Source organism: Tripterygium wilfordii, chromosome 12 (genome assembly GCF_013401445.1).
Source record: "Tripterygium wilfordii isolate XIE 37 chromosome 12, ASM1340144v1, whole genome shotgun sequence".
In the NCBI taxonomy this organism is placed as follows: Eukaryota; Viridiplantae; Streptophyta; class Magnoliopsida; order Celastrales; family Celastraceae; genus Tripterygium; species Tripterygium wilfordii.
Window position 1 is genome coordinate 3128823 of NC_052243.1, and position 16540 is coordinate 3145362.

The window sequence follows — 16540 nt, forward strand, 5'->3', positions numbered from 1 at the left end:
TTATTTTTTAAAAATAATTATGCTAAACACTTTAGCCTACGAATATAGGATGGATGATATTTATCTATACTGTTACGAGGTAGATCATAGATGAGGTAGACTAGTCCAATGATGATGATAATATATATATATATATATTTATTTATTGTGACTTTATATATGGATGGCACATTGTGACAAAGCTGGTGTGGTGGTTGTGATCATGGTTGTTCCTCAATTCCAACCATGAAATTGATAAGTATCCCATACCACACACAATTAATATTTCTGTCTGAACCATAATATATATATATATATATATATATATATATATATATATATATATATATATATATGCTGTTAGAGCATCTTCCCCTTTAGATTACTATATTTTAAATATACATAATTTTCCATTATTATAATATCCTCCAATCATTTCGTTACTATACTTCCAATTTTTTTAATATAATGATCACATTTAATAATTCAGCAAATGTCCTACATGTAGAAATAAACATATAAAAACTGTATTTGAAGATTTGGCAGCTGTTACTAAAGTACTAACACTAATTTTCTTAAGAACAAAATAAAACAAGTAATAAAGTAACTTTCCAGTGCTCTCATCTTTTTATTATTAAATAGAATAACAGGCTGGCATGCACCAATAAAAGATAAGAGAGTGACTGATTAACGAAAAGCATGACATATATATATATATATATATATCGAAAATGATAAAGAGTCGAATACTTGGTATTCCAGTTATTACAGCTATTAAACTGAATTTCTAGGAATATTCAAATGAATTCGTGAGCTTCACGTAACTTGACTAATGCATATGAAATTATACGCATACAACTCAATGCGCTGGGATACCAACTACTTGGACATCTATCATTATTGTGAGTACATACATATATATGTATGAATGTATTTATAACTATTATGACAAGGCAATCAGAGAGAATCCACATCACTTTCCGTACCCTGCACCAAAAAAAAAGACGTTTGTATGCAGATGATCAGTTGCTAGCTAGTAGCTACTGACCTTTCCTCGTAGTAACTGTGCCCACCCTTGTTTTAAATCAAACCTTTTGTGTACTGCTGCAATCTAAGTTATGATTCTCAAGGACAAGTCAACGTTCAACAAAATAAACTTCTTTCTACCTTTCAATGGTTGAAAACCATACTCAATTAATTTAATTACGTTCAACAATGAAACTTCTTTCCACCTTTTCATGGTGAAAACCGTACTTATTATATATTAATTAATTTACTATTTACCTACGTGTGAGTTAAAAATTACTAATAATTGTTTTCTCACATTACATTGTAAGATAGTAATAGCAATCCTAATAGATAAACTAAGAATTCTCACGTACGCACTAACTATGTGCACTAATTTTACGCACTTGATGTAATTGTTGTTATAAAGCACAACAAAAGAAGAGATCACACATTTGTTGTGAGACCCGCTGTATCTATGATTGAAAAACAAGTGTGTAAAATTGATGTGCATGTGAGAAGTCCTCATAGATAAACAACCGTGCACAAGACTCCCCCACATTAGGGGTGGCAAAAGTAAAAAAAGAAAAGAAAAAGTAAAACAAAAGGAGGGATGACGGGCTGTATAAATAAAAATCACTGCAAAGAACCACATTTTGGAAATTGAGATTTTGATATGTTCTTTTACTAAATCTCCTAAAAATTCTTATGTCTGAGCCTACAAGTATAATTTGGTTGATGTAAAATGTCACTATTCACTCTAAACAAAGAAAGAATTACAGATATTCCAGAGGAGAGGAGGATAATCAGAAATACCAGTCAACCTAAAATTTTCCTGACTTTTCAAAAGACTATAATGAGGCAGGCTCACTCACTCATTGCTTCGTATATCATGCCGCTCGCAAACCTTTGCTCCATTGTCCGCCCACCACTTCTCTGCTTGTTGTTCTGTGAAATGTTTCCGGCTGTAGAAGAAAACAAATGGGAAACTCTGTGAGTTCACGATTATCACATGCCACAAATCTTCACCAAAAGAAACACTGAAACAAGGATTGGAGTTTTGCCAACATCCCACAGATATCTTGTCATGTCCGCAGGATGGGGGTTTTCGAGAAGGAATTCACTCTCCATCCTGCCACAGATTTTAAAAAAAAAGGTGTGCTTGATAGCTTAAAAAACTGCGAATACCTCTCCCCTAGAAACCTACTCCATTGACAAAGAAGGTAGGGATGGGAATAAGGATTCCTAGTTAACGAATGATAGATTGAGGGATGACATCCGTGCTCAACTGTGAATCATAGGGCAAGAGCAGGGGGAAATTCTATAGATGAGAACAAAAACTAGAAATGTGATCTCCTCCGAACCCATCCCATTACAATTTGGAATGTTTAACGTTAATGGTTCTCTTTATGTTAATTTATTACCGTAGTTATGTTGTGGACGTTCAGACAAAGTCAAAGTCAGACATAAATAACTTATAAGATTCACAGACTACTCCAATAAATTATAACAAAAGACTAGCCAGGACGGTGGAGTATGAGCTACATTTTCAACTATTTTCACCATGGTCAGTATATTATTCCAGTTGAAACCAATGCAATAATGGTCAGAGAGATGGTAAAAGAAATAAAATTCTATTACTATATATAAGCTTTGACGCTGGTTTTTATTCCTTTGTACTTAAAGGGTACGATAAAGTATAAATACCTGAAACGGACCCGCTTGAGTTCATTACCACCACCCGGCAAGGAAGATAAAGTTATGTACACGCCTGGTTCATCTTGTAGAACCCACTCTGCCCTTCCAGTCTGTGGCTTATTTACATAAGAAATCATTCGATTTGTCGAAATGCTATTGGACTCTCTTTCAGGAGTAATCACACTTGTTGAATGACTCCAAGATAACTTTTGAACATTGGATGTATGTTTGGTATCAGAATCTAAACCATCGGAAATCTGGCCTTCTGGCATTCTTTCAGCCATCTCCTTCAACTGTAAGACCAATCAACCATCATAAATACTAAAATTCTATCTTAATGAAGGGGATAATTTGCAGAAGGTAATATCAAAGCATCAATTCTGAAGGTAGGACATGAGAGAGAGAAACTGAAAGAAGCAGACGAAAGCATTCTTGGTCTTTAATGGTCACCAATCACATGGACATAAAAATAGGAAAGCTCCAAATATGACGAACTTACATCATTTTCATGCTAGTTTATTTTATACAATTATAGATATGCCACTTTAAGAACTAAATAATCCTTAGAAAAAAGCTGCTAATTAGTCTTTCTTTGAAGCAAAATGTCATATATAACTTTTTCCCAATCCCAATAAGATTATTCTTATAACAACAAAATCTTATCTAGAAATTCTGTTTATAATAAGATCAAAAGCTATAGGTAAACAACTGCCCAAGACTCCCGCAGTGGGCGGGATTAAAGACATGAAAGATGTAGGCATATCCTACCCCACATAATAGGTGGTGAGACAATCTACTGGGCCACATGTTCGCTTGTACCAAAAGCTATAGAACAAAGAGAAATCATCTAACCTGAGCAGTTAGAGACTTGATAACTTCCTTTGCAGATTTGCATTTCTCAGCTTCGTCTGTTGCTATAGCACTGACCACCTTCAACTGCTTCGATGTTCTTTCAAGTTCAGTTTCAAGATGATAGGATTTGTTGGTGAGATCTTCGACCTAAGATACATTATAAATCAAATTCTACTTAGAAAATTGCCATTACTTCAAACCAAGCTTAAGTGTTTATCTATAAGCAAATAAATTGTACTCAGCAAATTGCCATCACTTCAACCAAGCTAAAGGGTTTATCTACAAACAAATAACCAATGTGTTGGAAGTTGTCTTGCAGGTTGATAGAAAATGTGCTCGACATGGTGCTCCTCGGCCAAGATTCATGGCCGACCCTTGGCTACTGCAGGGTACTAAAGATCCAAACCTGGAGTTCCCAACCTGTAGGCCTTTATTGAATTTTATAGTGTCTGCTCACTAAGAATAAAATATGCCCCCAAAACAGAGTGCTTCACATGGATTGCACATATTTGATAATTGTGCATTTGGTGATGTTCTATTGCATAGTATCCAGATCTCGACGGAACAATTCATCTGGATTGGAAACTTAACTTAGAATTGACTTAAGTAATTGAAAACTTAAAGTTCTACTTTAGCTTAAGTGGATGTCACCCATGCAACAACCAGTACTTGGCTTATATTAGAAACCATTTTACAATTATCATATCTGCAACTATCACAGCTGCTAGGCGCACAAGTAGAATTTCCAATTCTACTTGAGGGTTGAATCCTAAAATCCTTAGCCTAGTTTGTTTGTATAAATACATCTGTTTCTCTTCTCAAAAAAACTGAACAATTCCTAGGCACCAAAAATAAAAGATTTTTTGAGAGCAAGAAGAGAGCTTGGCTTGTGTAATTTAGGCTCACCCCCTAGGAGATTTTTTGTTTGCTTTTCACAGGGAGTCTAAGGGGAATACAAAGGAAGCGACATAGGCTTGCCAAGGTGGTAGAGTTTATTCTGTGCTTGTAACCAAGAAAAGAAGAAAGCTTACGATCTCGTTACTAAAGAGATTGGTTACTTTCTAGACCTTTCTTGAAGCAAGCTTGTATGTTTATATGATCTAGATTTATTTTTCTATGGATATAAACCTAAAAGCATGCTAGGATTATTTACAAAGGTTAAAACTTGATCTTGTATGTTTTTATTCCATGTTAAAATATTATTTGCAGCCAAATAAAATTTTTAGACACATACCTGACAAACATAGGTGTTGGTCAAATAATATATAGGGTTGTAGGGCATCGTTTGTTAAATTTTTTATTTGTACCTATGCTACATGTTAGTTATAATTATATAGGCAAAGGTCCAATAAGCCAAAAGAAAAATAAAAATAACAAAGTTGGATACTCCAGATTTAATGTTCTAAATGATTTTCTTTTCCCTATTTTCCGCTCAGGATCTTGAGGTGGCTCATTATGCTTGGTTGCCTAAAGGGTTACAGATTTTCTTACAATTAGATGGTTTCAGGTACGTAGCCTATGTTTTATTACCAGAGAATGGAAACCCCAAGCGGTACATGAATTCCAGCTAAATTGTACAGAAATCAGGTGCCCTGTTACCATAGAATAGTTGTCTGACACCCTTTTTTTAACTTTACTGAAAGAGTAAAGAATTTCAGGGGTTGATTTTTTATTCAGATTAGTTAAGGTATCAGTTACATATGTCGAACACCAGCCACCCGTGCTGTATGCTTTCCATGGAGCAATCGTCTCTATCACGTTTAAAGACACAACTAAGTATCGGATGCTATAAATAAGATAAAGCAGATACATACATGGATTGATTTGCAAATGAAACTGACAATGGACAGTAAAATGTGCTTCAGTGGACTAACCTGTGCCCTTAAACTTGTGATTTCTTGGCTTAGAATGTCATTATAATGCTTTGAACCATCGAGAGTTGCATTAGAAGAACGTGGTGGACTTGACCTTAAAGAAAGAGGAGAGGTTGTCCGAGAGGCCCCTCTAGAACCAGGAACTGAAACTCTTGTCGTATTTGATGCTTTGAATGAATTAAAGGGCCGCAACTTGAAATTTTCATTTGGAGAAGCAAAGATACGATTATCCCGGTACTCTAGTCTTTTGCCTTGCCAAGAGTGTCTGCTATTAGCCTGATTTACTGAGTCAGAAGAGGAAAGTCTAGAGAGTTGTGTTTGCAATTTGGGACCCAGGAGATCTCTGTCTCCGAGATCATTTGATTTATGACTTACATTCCCACCTCTCATTTTAGAAATTCGCAAGGAAGAACCAGATTCCAAGGCCCTCTTCAGTTTCATAAAACAGTCATCACATACTCGATAAGGCTTACTCATGTTGGGGGCTAGAGAAGCTTTCAGAGATTTCCTACTGCTGCATGCTTTGCAGAAAACCAGCCCACAGTTGTAACAATTGTGGCGTTTTCTTCTAAAACCAAAAGGATTATGACAACTAGAGCATAAAGAGTTATCGGCATGGGAGACCCACTTATGAATACATATGATAGCAGTAAAATTTGAACCACATGCTATACTCTTCACTTGCTTATCTTTCAGAGTACCAACAAGTGTGGGGATATTTCTGTCCCCATTGTCTCCATGACCTAACTGTCCATTTGCACCCTTTCCCCAAGTATAAACCTCTGATTTGGAAGTTAAAACTGCAACATGATGGGAACCACATGCGATTATTTCCACACAACATTCTGCCATTTTACCTTTGACATGTGTAGGAACCATTCCATCAGCCGTAGGATTACCAAGCTGTCCATGAGCAGCACTCCCCATTGTATACACCTGCCCACTTGCTGTGAGAGCGATTGTGAGAGTATCCCCGCATGCTACTTGAGAGATATGTTCGTCAACCAATTCAGCAACAGACATAGGAACAAGTCTAGTTTCTTTATCACCATGTCCAAGTTGGCCTTTATCTCCAGCTCCCCAGGAAAATAGCTTTCCTGATGAAGAGCTGCCAGAGGGTTCAGGACTAGAAGAATCAGTCATTACTTCAACAACCGCAGCAGTATGCCAAGCGCCACAAGCGACCATTGTTGTTCGAAGTCCTCTTAAAGTTTCCACTTCCCGTGGAATAGTGGTGCTGATATGATCTCCATGGCCTAGGGCTCCAAAAGATCCTTCTCCAAACGTAAACAACTGGCCAGCAGATGTTACAGCAGCTGTATGCCAAGGTCCACAAGAGACGTATGACACATGCATGCCCTCCATTTGACCAGTTACTCTTTTAGGGATCCAGTGACTGACTTCACTTCCATGTCCAAGAATACCAGCATTATGAGTACCGTCACCCCATGTATAAAGATCCCCAGAGACTGTAACAGCACAGGTGTGATACTCTCCACATGCTATTGATTCAATGTTCATTCCACTGAGACTATCTATGAGCTTTGGATGGGACACGTCTGCTTCCATGCCATGCCCAAGCCTACCTCCTGATTCCTCCCCCCAGCTAAAGATTTCCCCTTGCCTAGTAACTAACACAGCGTGCCTTGCACCACAAGCAATATTATGCACGTCTAGAACCACTATTGATTCCAATGCCTTAGGTAGAAATGCATCCATCTTTGAAGGATGCCTAGGCCCAACTCTGTGGACACCACCACCCAGCAATCCATCTCCAATACTATCTCCCCAAATAAAAACATCACCTAGGGCATCAAAGTCCTCAGGAGAAGAACCATGGCTAGATGAGCTTATAGCACTCGAGTAACTGACACGAACTGCCTCTGTGGTAGAATTTCGACCATTTATGTTGTCTAATGAAGCAGTTGATAATGAGATAAGAGAATCCGCAGCAGATTCTTCTTGATTACAACTATTTGCAGCTGCAGTTTGTGATAATATATCAGAAAATGCCTTTCCCAATCTATTATGTGAAATATCCTCAAAAGAGATATGCCCATCTCCTGGATCCTGTCAAAATTTGACATTTCAAGTTAGATACGGCCTGTTAATCAAATCTATATGAAATTAATAATAGGTCAACACAACACTACAGACAAATGGTGTTATTGATGGAGACTTTTTCCTTGTGCGAGAATGTGGACTGTCTGACGATGTACTGTCACTTCTAGTATCAATTCTCCACTTGCAGTGATTGTTACTTCGATTAACCAATGCCTTAAGACCAACAAACCAAACTTCAGCTTCATCCTTGTCTTTGCATATCTGTCCATGGGTTGGAAATGATCAATGTCATACAATTAAAATTTCGGAGAAACATTGATCTCGTGCATGTATAATGTATGTAAATTTATATACGTCTATTGCACTATGAATGTCATAATACAGACAGACACACAGACAAGGAAAAAGTTGCAATGTGATAAAAACCTTTAAACTAGAGTGTTGACTGATTATACAAGTCTTCTTTCATCTTTTTTTTCTTCTCCTTTTGTATGAAAAGGGAGGGGCGGGGGGGAGAGAGAACGAGAGAGAATCAGAAGAGTAGAAGACACATGCTCACCAGATCCAAGGACCTATCATTGCAAATGAGAGAAAATGATTGATACTCCTTTTCAGGACGAGGATATCGCTGAAATATTGCCTGAAAGATAGGGGTCACCAAAAAAAATGTTTCAATTCAATCATCATGTATCTTGTGCAAGATAAATGGGAGAAAAATAAGAAACAATACGAGTTGCAATAATAACTAATATGGTTGCCCATATACAGAAATCAAACTGTCCACTATGAATCTAGCTAAAACATTCATCAAACTCAGGGGATGGCCTCTACAGGCTTCTATGATTTCCGTTGGTAAGAGAACTCAGTAGTTATAGAAACTCTCTTTTAATCTAAAAAATAAACTGTTGTTGCAAACTTACAGTTCGCTGTCCGGGAATAATCCTTGAAACCTGACTGAGCTTAAGATGCTTCTCCTCTTTACCAGAGTACCATATCAACATAGATTCATCCTGAAACACAGTCCATTGTATCCGAGTAAACAGAAAAAGAAAAAAAGAAGAAGCTGTTGATCCAAGATTTGAACATGTGACCACTACGCCACAAGTTCGCCCTCTTAATATTAAGCAGACTAGGGATTAAAAAGAAAAATTGAATGTTGGTTCAACATATTTCATATATCAAACAGAAGGGAATGAGATTGCTCAAACAATTCCAGTTTGAATTTTCTTAGCCATGAATACAAACACAAATTGGCTAGATTAGAGGTGCTTTCACCAATGCCATCAAATTGGCTAGGATAGAAGATTTCAAACAACTTAAATTTGCAAAGAAAACTTACATTTGAGAGTTGAAATGGGCAAAATTTCGGCTTTCCTATACGCCCATACTTCAGTAAATATGATCCTTTCTTAAGTGTTGTGATGGCCTGAAAACGATCCAAAATAAAAACATCAACATAGTACTAATGAGCTATAAGTGTATATACAGAAGAATAACCTTACGGTCAGCTAATCTGGTTATGGAAGCATTGTTTCATCTTTTGAATGAATTGAGCTCAGTGCTTCATAAACACCCCTTTTAGATGGAATTATGACACTAACAACTTTGGTTATTTTCAATGTAAATTTGCAGATATGTATCAAATCAACGACATTGTTATGATAAATGAAACAATGCAAACACTGATACACAGGAAATGAGAGAATGTTTCTTTAGGCCCTTATGGCAGAATGTCAATGATATTTCAATGTTCAGTGTTCAGAAGAATTGAGTTTTAATTTTGTAACAAAAAAATAAAGAGAGAATTCATTTATAAAGCATCACGGCTAAGAATGCGAACACCTTAAAACCTAAGCAAACACGCACATGGATTGTAATTAAGCACATTCATAGGACCCTTTAAGAAGTACTACTGCATACTCCAATTACACAACTTCATACTTTCTGCAAAAAACCTTCGAAATTTGAAAACTAAATGCAGACGTCAGAAGGAATAAATAGAAGAATTTAAGCCATGCTTTTTGAGGCATCGTAATAATGTACAGTTTTTAAATACAGCAATGCTTTCAGCTACTATGGGTAACTACACAAATGTATATGGAAGCAAACAAACCTGCTCGATATCCCTCTCGGCAAGACCACTCTTCTGAGAATCAGCCATTCAAGGTGTTGCCAAAATGTGTAACCAACACCCATCTGGACACCAGTCCTTACAGTCTTGCATAGAGTAATAAGCCAATCTCCAACTTTTCCCAGGAAACATACCTACTCCACTTGTGCCCAACACGTAACAACAGCATTCATCAATCTACCCCATCATCAGAAATGAACCAGAATTTTAAAATTGCAGCAAGTTTCCTCCCCAACAACGCCATAAAATTCCATAGCGCCACGAATCATCCCCCCAAACCCTCACCAATTCAATTTTTCGCTAAAACAAAAAATAAAAATAAAAATCTAAACATCGATGTGTATAAGCAGAAATTTTAAGATCTCGCAGATTTTCACATCACAAGCTAATTTGACATCTCGCTGTATGGAACAAAACATGAAATGTCGATTCAGTAACCCACATTGTAAGAAATTTTAATGAATTTGAAGAAAAAAAAATTGGATTCTTCGGCCGCGAAGCTCACGTGAGAATGGATACCAGATGAATTCCAACTAGCGGAGGATCACGATTTAGAAATGAGATTGCAGTGGTTCTTCGAATTGTTAACATTCAAATCTCTCTATCTCTCTCTAAAATCAAAAGAAAGAGGAGCTAAACTGTGTTGTTTCTTTGAATCCTTAAACGGATCCATATACAAACAAGGAAAAAATTTCCTTTACATATAAACAGACAAGTTTTTGCTTTTCGTGCTGGTTAATGCCACGTAAGCAACATAAATCTCCACATAGATGAAGATCGTCTGGTTCTTCTAGGCCCTGTACGTGCCAGGGCTTGGTATTTAGGTTCACGGGCCAGCTCGACTCGGCCTGTGATCTCTGATGAGATGGGCCGTCACGGCCCGTCAAGTCAGTAGTCAACATTTGTCATTGTATGATGGTTGCTAATCTCTTATACTAATAATATGCAGATTGAAAAACTTGATTCTAACCCGTTATTAGGAGAGATTTGAATGCAATCTCGTCACCTTTTTATCTCACTTAGCTGTTGATCATGTTCAATAGCTAATTAGACCCGTTAATAAAATGTAGGTCTTTACTTTTTATATTATAGGTCATCTAAATACTTTATTTTCAACAGAGCATCGTATATAAATCATCTCTGAAGAAGATGATAATTGTGTTTGGTTTATAGTGTTATATCGACACGAAATGGGTCTCAATCAACTAGCGAGACATGTGAGTCTTGTGATTCGCAGGTTTAGCTAGGGGTCTAAATCATTGTCAACAGATTGATTGTTTAAATGAGTTGACAAGAGAATCGATTAAATGGGGTTTAGCATTAGAGCGGGTCGATTTTATTAACACTTGTTTAATCCCAAAACAAGGAAAACAAAATTAAGAGAGAAATTCACTTCTTGAGAAAAAGGACATCCATTTTGAGTTGGGGAATGACACACTGGTAAGGCCATTAATTGTGGCGGGAAAATGTCCGTACAGTCCCCCTAAACAGTAAACACACGCGTTGTATAAAACCCTAACTTACTCCGATCACATCCTCGTCTGTCTCCTTCGTCATTTGTATGCATAAACCCTCTATCGCATTCCATTCTCATCAATATTAACAGATCTTCTTGTACTAGCACGTCTGGATTCCCAAGTTGGCATGTAATTCTCTCCGTTGATTGTTTTATTGATTGCACTTTTATAAATTCTAGGGTTTCCGCCATGGTGCACCCATATTCGATTACATAGTGAAACTGCTTCGTTTTGGCCGGCCATACACTGATATATTGCTATTTGTCTTATTGAATTTCAGGTTTGTGGGATAAAGGTTTGATCCTTGCAGTTCTCAGATTCCCTTAGAGTTTAGTTTCTGGTGATATGGCTGGCCCATTTGATGACGAGCTTGACCAGACTTTGACAATCGATGAGTATATCGATAAGGTTGAAGCAGAGGAGTTGGTACTACGCACTCTCTCTTGTTCTGATTCTTCTAAGGGACACTTTTATATTAGAAACCCTATCTATCACTTAGACTAATGGTATAAAATTTTTTCTTAACAATTAACAGGGGATATGGTTTTCAATCGTTTAATATATTTTCTTCTGTAAATAATAACTTAGTCCCCTTTTGTAGAGCATTGTTTTTTAGGAGAAATGAGTTCTTTAGGTTAAAAGTATGTGCAAATAGTGGGGATTGGACTCGTGAGACGTGTTTTAGTCTCTCTGTTTCCAGTACTGTTAATGGAGGTTTGAAAATTCGTCCAGCCGTCTTCCATTTGGAATTCAACCATTTGTTTATGTGTTTTCACATTTGAAACTCTTGGTGCTTTTACTAACATGTGAATAGTTGCTCCATCTGATTACATGAATATGGTAAGTTGCTATCATTTTCCGTTTAGTACTTTCTAATATTAAAGCAGTTAGCAAGGTTGGAACCCATGTAGCACACTCCCGTAAGCACTCAAAAGTGTGCATTGGAAAACCACCAGTAATCTAATTCTGCCATTTATCGTAAGTCAGGTAAAAAATTCCCAGGGAAGCTGATTCATTCCAAAAATACTGCTTACCACAGTGTAACCATCACCTTTCCAAGTAATATGGCATGCTTTTCCATAACTATTTAATTTTCACCTTGCTGCAGCCGTTGGTGTATGCCCATGCCATCTCCACCATTGCTTATTTTGATCTGTGGTGTGTTTTGAGCATCAATGTTTTATCTCATTGCTATGATTGTCTTATCACTTATGCCCTTGTCGCATCCTCTGTCACTACAATTACCACTGTGCTATTACCAATTCTGCTTTCACTCCATAGTCTACTTTCGTACCTTTGAATAATTGCTCTTGATAACATATTACAAAATTTAGTATATTTCTTTAACTATCAGGAATCATTTTTGTTTTGTTAACACAAGTTTTATTTTTTGTAGTAAGTAGGAATTCTAAGGACAAAAGAGCTGTTTGGGTTTATTTACTGCTACTTTAATTACTTTCCTAGTCTTAGCAGTGCATTTAAATATATAAAGATGTAAGTAGCATTGTTGTTGAGAAGTCTTAACATTTTACTAGAGTTTCGTCTTTAGGAGTTCTTTCTTAATTCTAGTGGACTCTAGACGTAATTTTGTGGATTCAAAGGTTTCTTGAAGCTAGAGAAATATCTAGTTTATACCACTCTTTCAACCCGCATTGCCAGATTATAATTAGTGAATTTGTTTTACACTTGTATACTTTACACAATTTTTTTTGTGTTTGAGGAAAGAAAGTTGAGGTGGAGGTAATGATAAAGGCATGAACTAAAAGACCTGAATAGCTGTACTAATTATTTTATTTGTCTAAGTATTGTTTCCTATTTACTTGTAATGAATTTTCTCCTGGCGAAAAGAAAGTAGTTGCTTTAATGATTTAAGATGGAAGCTAAATTCTTTTTGGTATTGGCATAAAATCAATATTTCATTAGCTTGGAACAATATTTCATTGTTCCCTTTAAATGAAATTGTTCATCTTAATCATCATTCAGGGATCTGGACATAGCACTAGCAGTCTTCAACAGCAAGTTTAGTTCATATCTAGTCTTCTTGATCTTTCAATGGATTTTCTTATGTTTGATTTCATAAATCATTCTCCCCCACCAATGAAAGAAGAAGAAGATGGAAATCTTTTTACAGTTTAATATCTTAAACATATTTAACTATTTAAGAAAACTAATTGAATTGGTTTCACTGTACCTATTAACCTAAAATTGCTCTTTCTTTGTTAATTTTTTTTTTAATTTATGTGTCTCGGAAGGAAGCGGATTTAGTTTTAGGAGGAGATGAAGGCAAGGAGTGTACCTATGCCATGGGTTATATGAAGAGACAGGCGATTTTCTCATGTGTGACATGCACACCGGATGGCAATGCTGGAGTGTGCACTGCTTGCAGCTTGTCTTGTCATGATGGCCACGAGGTATTCTCCCCGTATATTATTTCCATTTTAATGATGTCCTTGTTGAACAAGTGTTTTACGTTTGGGCATCCATCATTGTTTGTGTCGCATGTGAAGTGACTTTCTTGTTGCATAGAAGTTTTATCATCGATATTTCTGCAGACTAGGATGGGCTTGTAAATTGGCTTATCTTAAGATATTAAAACTTCTGAGATCATTTTTTTCCTATGCTGAGAACTTTTATTTGTTGCTAAACTTGGGCTATGAAGATACAAATTAAACTATTGCTATAGTCATAAGGCTGTAAAAGTTTTGTGATGAAATATTGGTAGTTATACACTTTTAAATGTTGGTGGATTAATGAGTTTATTTCATTCAGCTGCCATTTAAACTTTTACCTGTGGATATGGATTATGGAGATTGAAAGTTAAACCAGCTATTTACTGCACATGAACTGGCTTCCTGTCTAGGCCCACATAGATTTAATTGTTTTTAGTTACTTAACTTAAGTTCATATTACACATCTTTCTTGCTTACCCAAAAAGATTGTTGTTTTTTTTTTTCTTCTTGAAAAACCAAAGACTAAAATAACTTTGTATTGATCAGCATTCTCACTTCAGTTAGTTTGCTTTGGCATGGTCCAAAATCTAAATCATGCATGCCACCTGAGCTTTGAATAGCAAGGTTGTCTTTTATTCGGAGCTGACAACTGATTTATGTTGTTTTATCAAGTGTTCTGGTTCATATATGCAGTAAATTTGATAGATCCTTCTATTTTTACTGTCTAATTCAGATTGTGGAGCTGTGGACAAAGAGAAGATTTCTCTGTGACTGTGGGAATTCAAAATTTGGGGAGTTTTCCTGCAAGCTTTTCGCAAATAAGGATGTGGAAAATGCTCAGAATTCTTATAATCACAACTTCAAAGGTCTATACTGTACTTGTAATCGACCCTACCCTGATCCAGATGTTGACGAACAAGTAGAGATGATACAATGCTGTATCTGTGAGAACTGGTTCCATGAGGAGCATCTTGGTCTTCATTCTCCTGATGAGGTTGGCAGCTTCAGCTATTTCAATTTTTTATACCAATTTCTTTTTTTAAGGTGTTTTTGGTTGTTTCTGCCTGCAATAAATTGTTCACGGTTTTGTATGCAAGAGGGAAAGTGCAATGATGCAAGGATGCGAGATTTCTGCTGAGCAAGTGGAAGATAAAATTTGGTTAACTTGGTGGAATTGTTTCGCATTTCACTTTCAATAAAATTTTGCCTTTTTTCCCCTGAAATGTGTTGCCTGTAACTCACTCCTGTTATGGTTTTATGACCTATATATACTCATTTTTATTTGTGTCACAGATTCCTAGAGATGAAGAAGGAGAGCCGCTGTATGAGGATTTTATATGCAAGTCATGTTCTGCCGCTTGTTCTTTTCTGATGTTATATCCTCAAACCATATGGGCGAAGGGAGAGCAACATGATGCTGCTGCCAATGAGGCCACTTCCAGTACTAGTAAGGGGAAAAATGTATTGGAGGATGTCTCGTCAGCTGAGGAATCTAGGAAGCTTGAGAAAGATCATGGTTTGTATAGTTCTCCTAATAGCAATAATCTTATAGGTGGGTCTGAGCTTGGATCTGCTGGCAAGGAGGTTGTTATTGGTGAAAGCTCTAAGGTCATTGATTCAAACCAATGCACAAAGAACGCTACTCCAAGTGGTACTTGTCTTCTTGGAGTTGATGTGGCAGTTGTTTGCCCTGTTTCTGAAATTAAACCATTTTTTCTCTCAAAAAACTGGAGGGAGTCCCTCTGCAGATGTGAAACGTGTGTTGATATGTACAACCAAAGGTGTATTGGTTATCTGCTTGACAAGGAGGACTCAATAGTGGAGTATGAAAAAACGGCAACACAGAAGAGGGAAGAGAAGTTGCAGCAACGGGAGGGTGATGAGGTTAATTTCTTTAACAAACTTGGTCATGTGGAGAAAATGGAGATCCTGAGCGGCATTGCAGACTTCAAGGACGAGTTTCGTTCTTTCGTGGTATGTTATCGGTGCATTCTTAAAATGTTTCACTGGCTTTGTTGCTCAAAATGTTTCAAGATAATGCAATAAAAGTTGGCTGTTTCTGCCTCACATATATGATATATGTTTCACTATTCACTTTTTCAATGCAAATGTGTTGCACTGAAATTTTTATATCATCTCTTCCCTTTCTCAGGAGAATTTTGACTCATCGAAGCCCATCACCTCTGATGATGTTCTCCAGATTTTCGAGAATCTAAGAAAGAAGCGCCAGCGCTTGCAATGAGTTTCTATTGCATCTTTACTACAATTGCACTGCATTTGTTTAAAATAAGCTTCCTGTGGCGGGGTTGATGCTTTGTCTAAAAATGGTAGAACTTTTAAACACTTGCGAAGCTTTTGGCTGTTTTTAAGTTGCAACTTGATACTCCTCACTGGTATGATCGACGGTTTTCTAGAGTTTTTCGTAATCTAACTTCCGCAGACTTAACTTGGGGATTCTCCTACTTATCTACTGGTGGTCCATTATTCCTATGGTTAGTTGATTTATTTGTTCTGTTGTATGTTGTTGCACCACAAAGGACGGCGTTTTTCCCTGTTTAGCTTCCCTCATGTGGTAACGGGGAGATTTTTCTGAATGCAACGCACACTCCCTTTGCATATACTTTTAACATTTATGTCACAAAACGCAACCCACATCCCTTCGAAATCCCTTTTGCTTTAGGAGTACGTCTTGCCTTTGTTGTTCATGTTATGGTTGAAGTCCTACTCATGACAACCTGGTTGAATTAGAAGCTGTTGGTATTATTTCGGCTCAATCTATTGGAGAGCTGGGTACTTAACTAATGTTATGAACTTTTCATAACGGGGGAGTATTCAAGGGGTGCTGCAGAACATGTACAAACCCCTTCTAATGAGAGAATCAAATTTAATGTGGATTTTTGGTTCATCCCACACGTACACGCCATGGGCAGCCTGCCTTTCTATGTTACATATGGAATTGTATGTAACTAT

At 36.9% G+C, this 16540-nt stretch overlaps 2 protein-coding genes across 3 annotated transcripts; one reads left to right on the top strand and one right to left on the bottom strand.

Moving 5' to 3' along the window:
* Positions 1-1662: 1662 nt before the first annotated feature.
* Positions 1663-10254, bottom strand: LOC120010633 (PH, RCC1 and FYVE domains-containing protein 1-like). Its single transcript, XM_038861424.1, has 10 exons — positions 10123-10254; positions 9586-10004; positions 8812-8898; positions 8393-8482; positions 8032-8112; positions 7566-7733; positions 5409-7478; positions 3535-3681; positions 2692-2975; positions 1663-1949 (listed from the first exon to the last, which is right to left on the bottom strand). Exons 2-10 carry the CDS (start codon positions 9631-9633, stop codon positions 1856-1858), a joined length of 3069 nt encoding a protein of 1022 aa, XP_038717352.1. The 5' UTR covers positions 9634-10004; positions 10123-10254; the 3' UTR covers positions 1663-1855.
* An 802-nt stretch (positions 10255-11056) lies between these two features.
* On the top strand, positions 11057-16075 carry LOC120011402 (putative E3 ubiquitin-protein ligase UBR7). Of its 2 annotated transcripts, XM_038862509.1 has the most exons (6): positions 11057-11249; positions 11401-11546; positions 13373-13531; positions 14304-14564; positions 14864-15544; positions 15723-16075. In XM_038862509.1, the coding sequence occupies exons 2-6, from the start codon at positions 11466-11468 to the stop codon at positions 15810-15812; spliced, it is 1272 nt and encodes a 423-aa protein (XP_038718437.1). In that variant the 5' UTR covers positions 11057-11249; positions 11401-11465; the 3' UTR covers positions 15813-16075. The 2 variants fall into 2 exon arrangements, with proteins under 2 accessions (XP_038718437.1, XP_038718438.1); XM_038862510.1 differs by lacking the exon at positions 11057-11249 and having other exon boundaries at positions 11410-11546; positions 13377-13531.
* Positions 16076-16540: the final 465 nt, after the last annotated feature.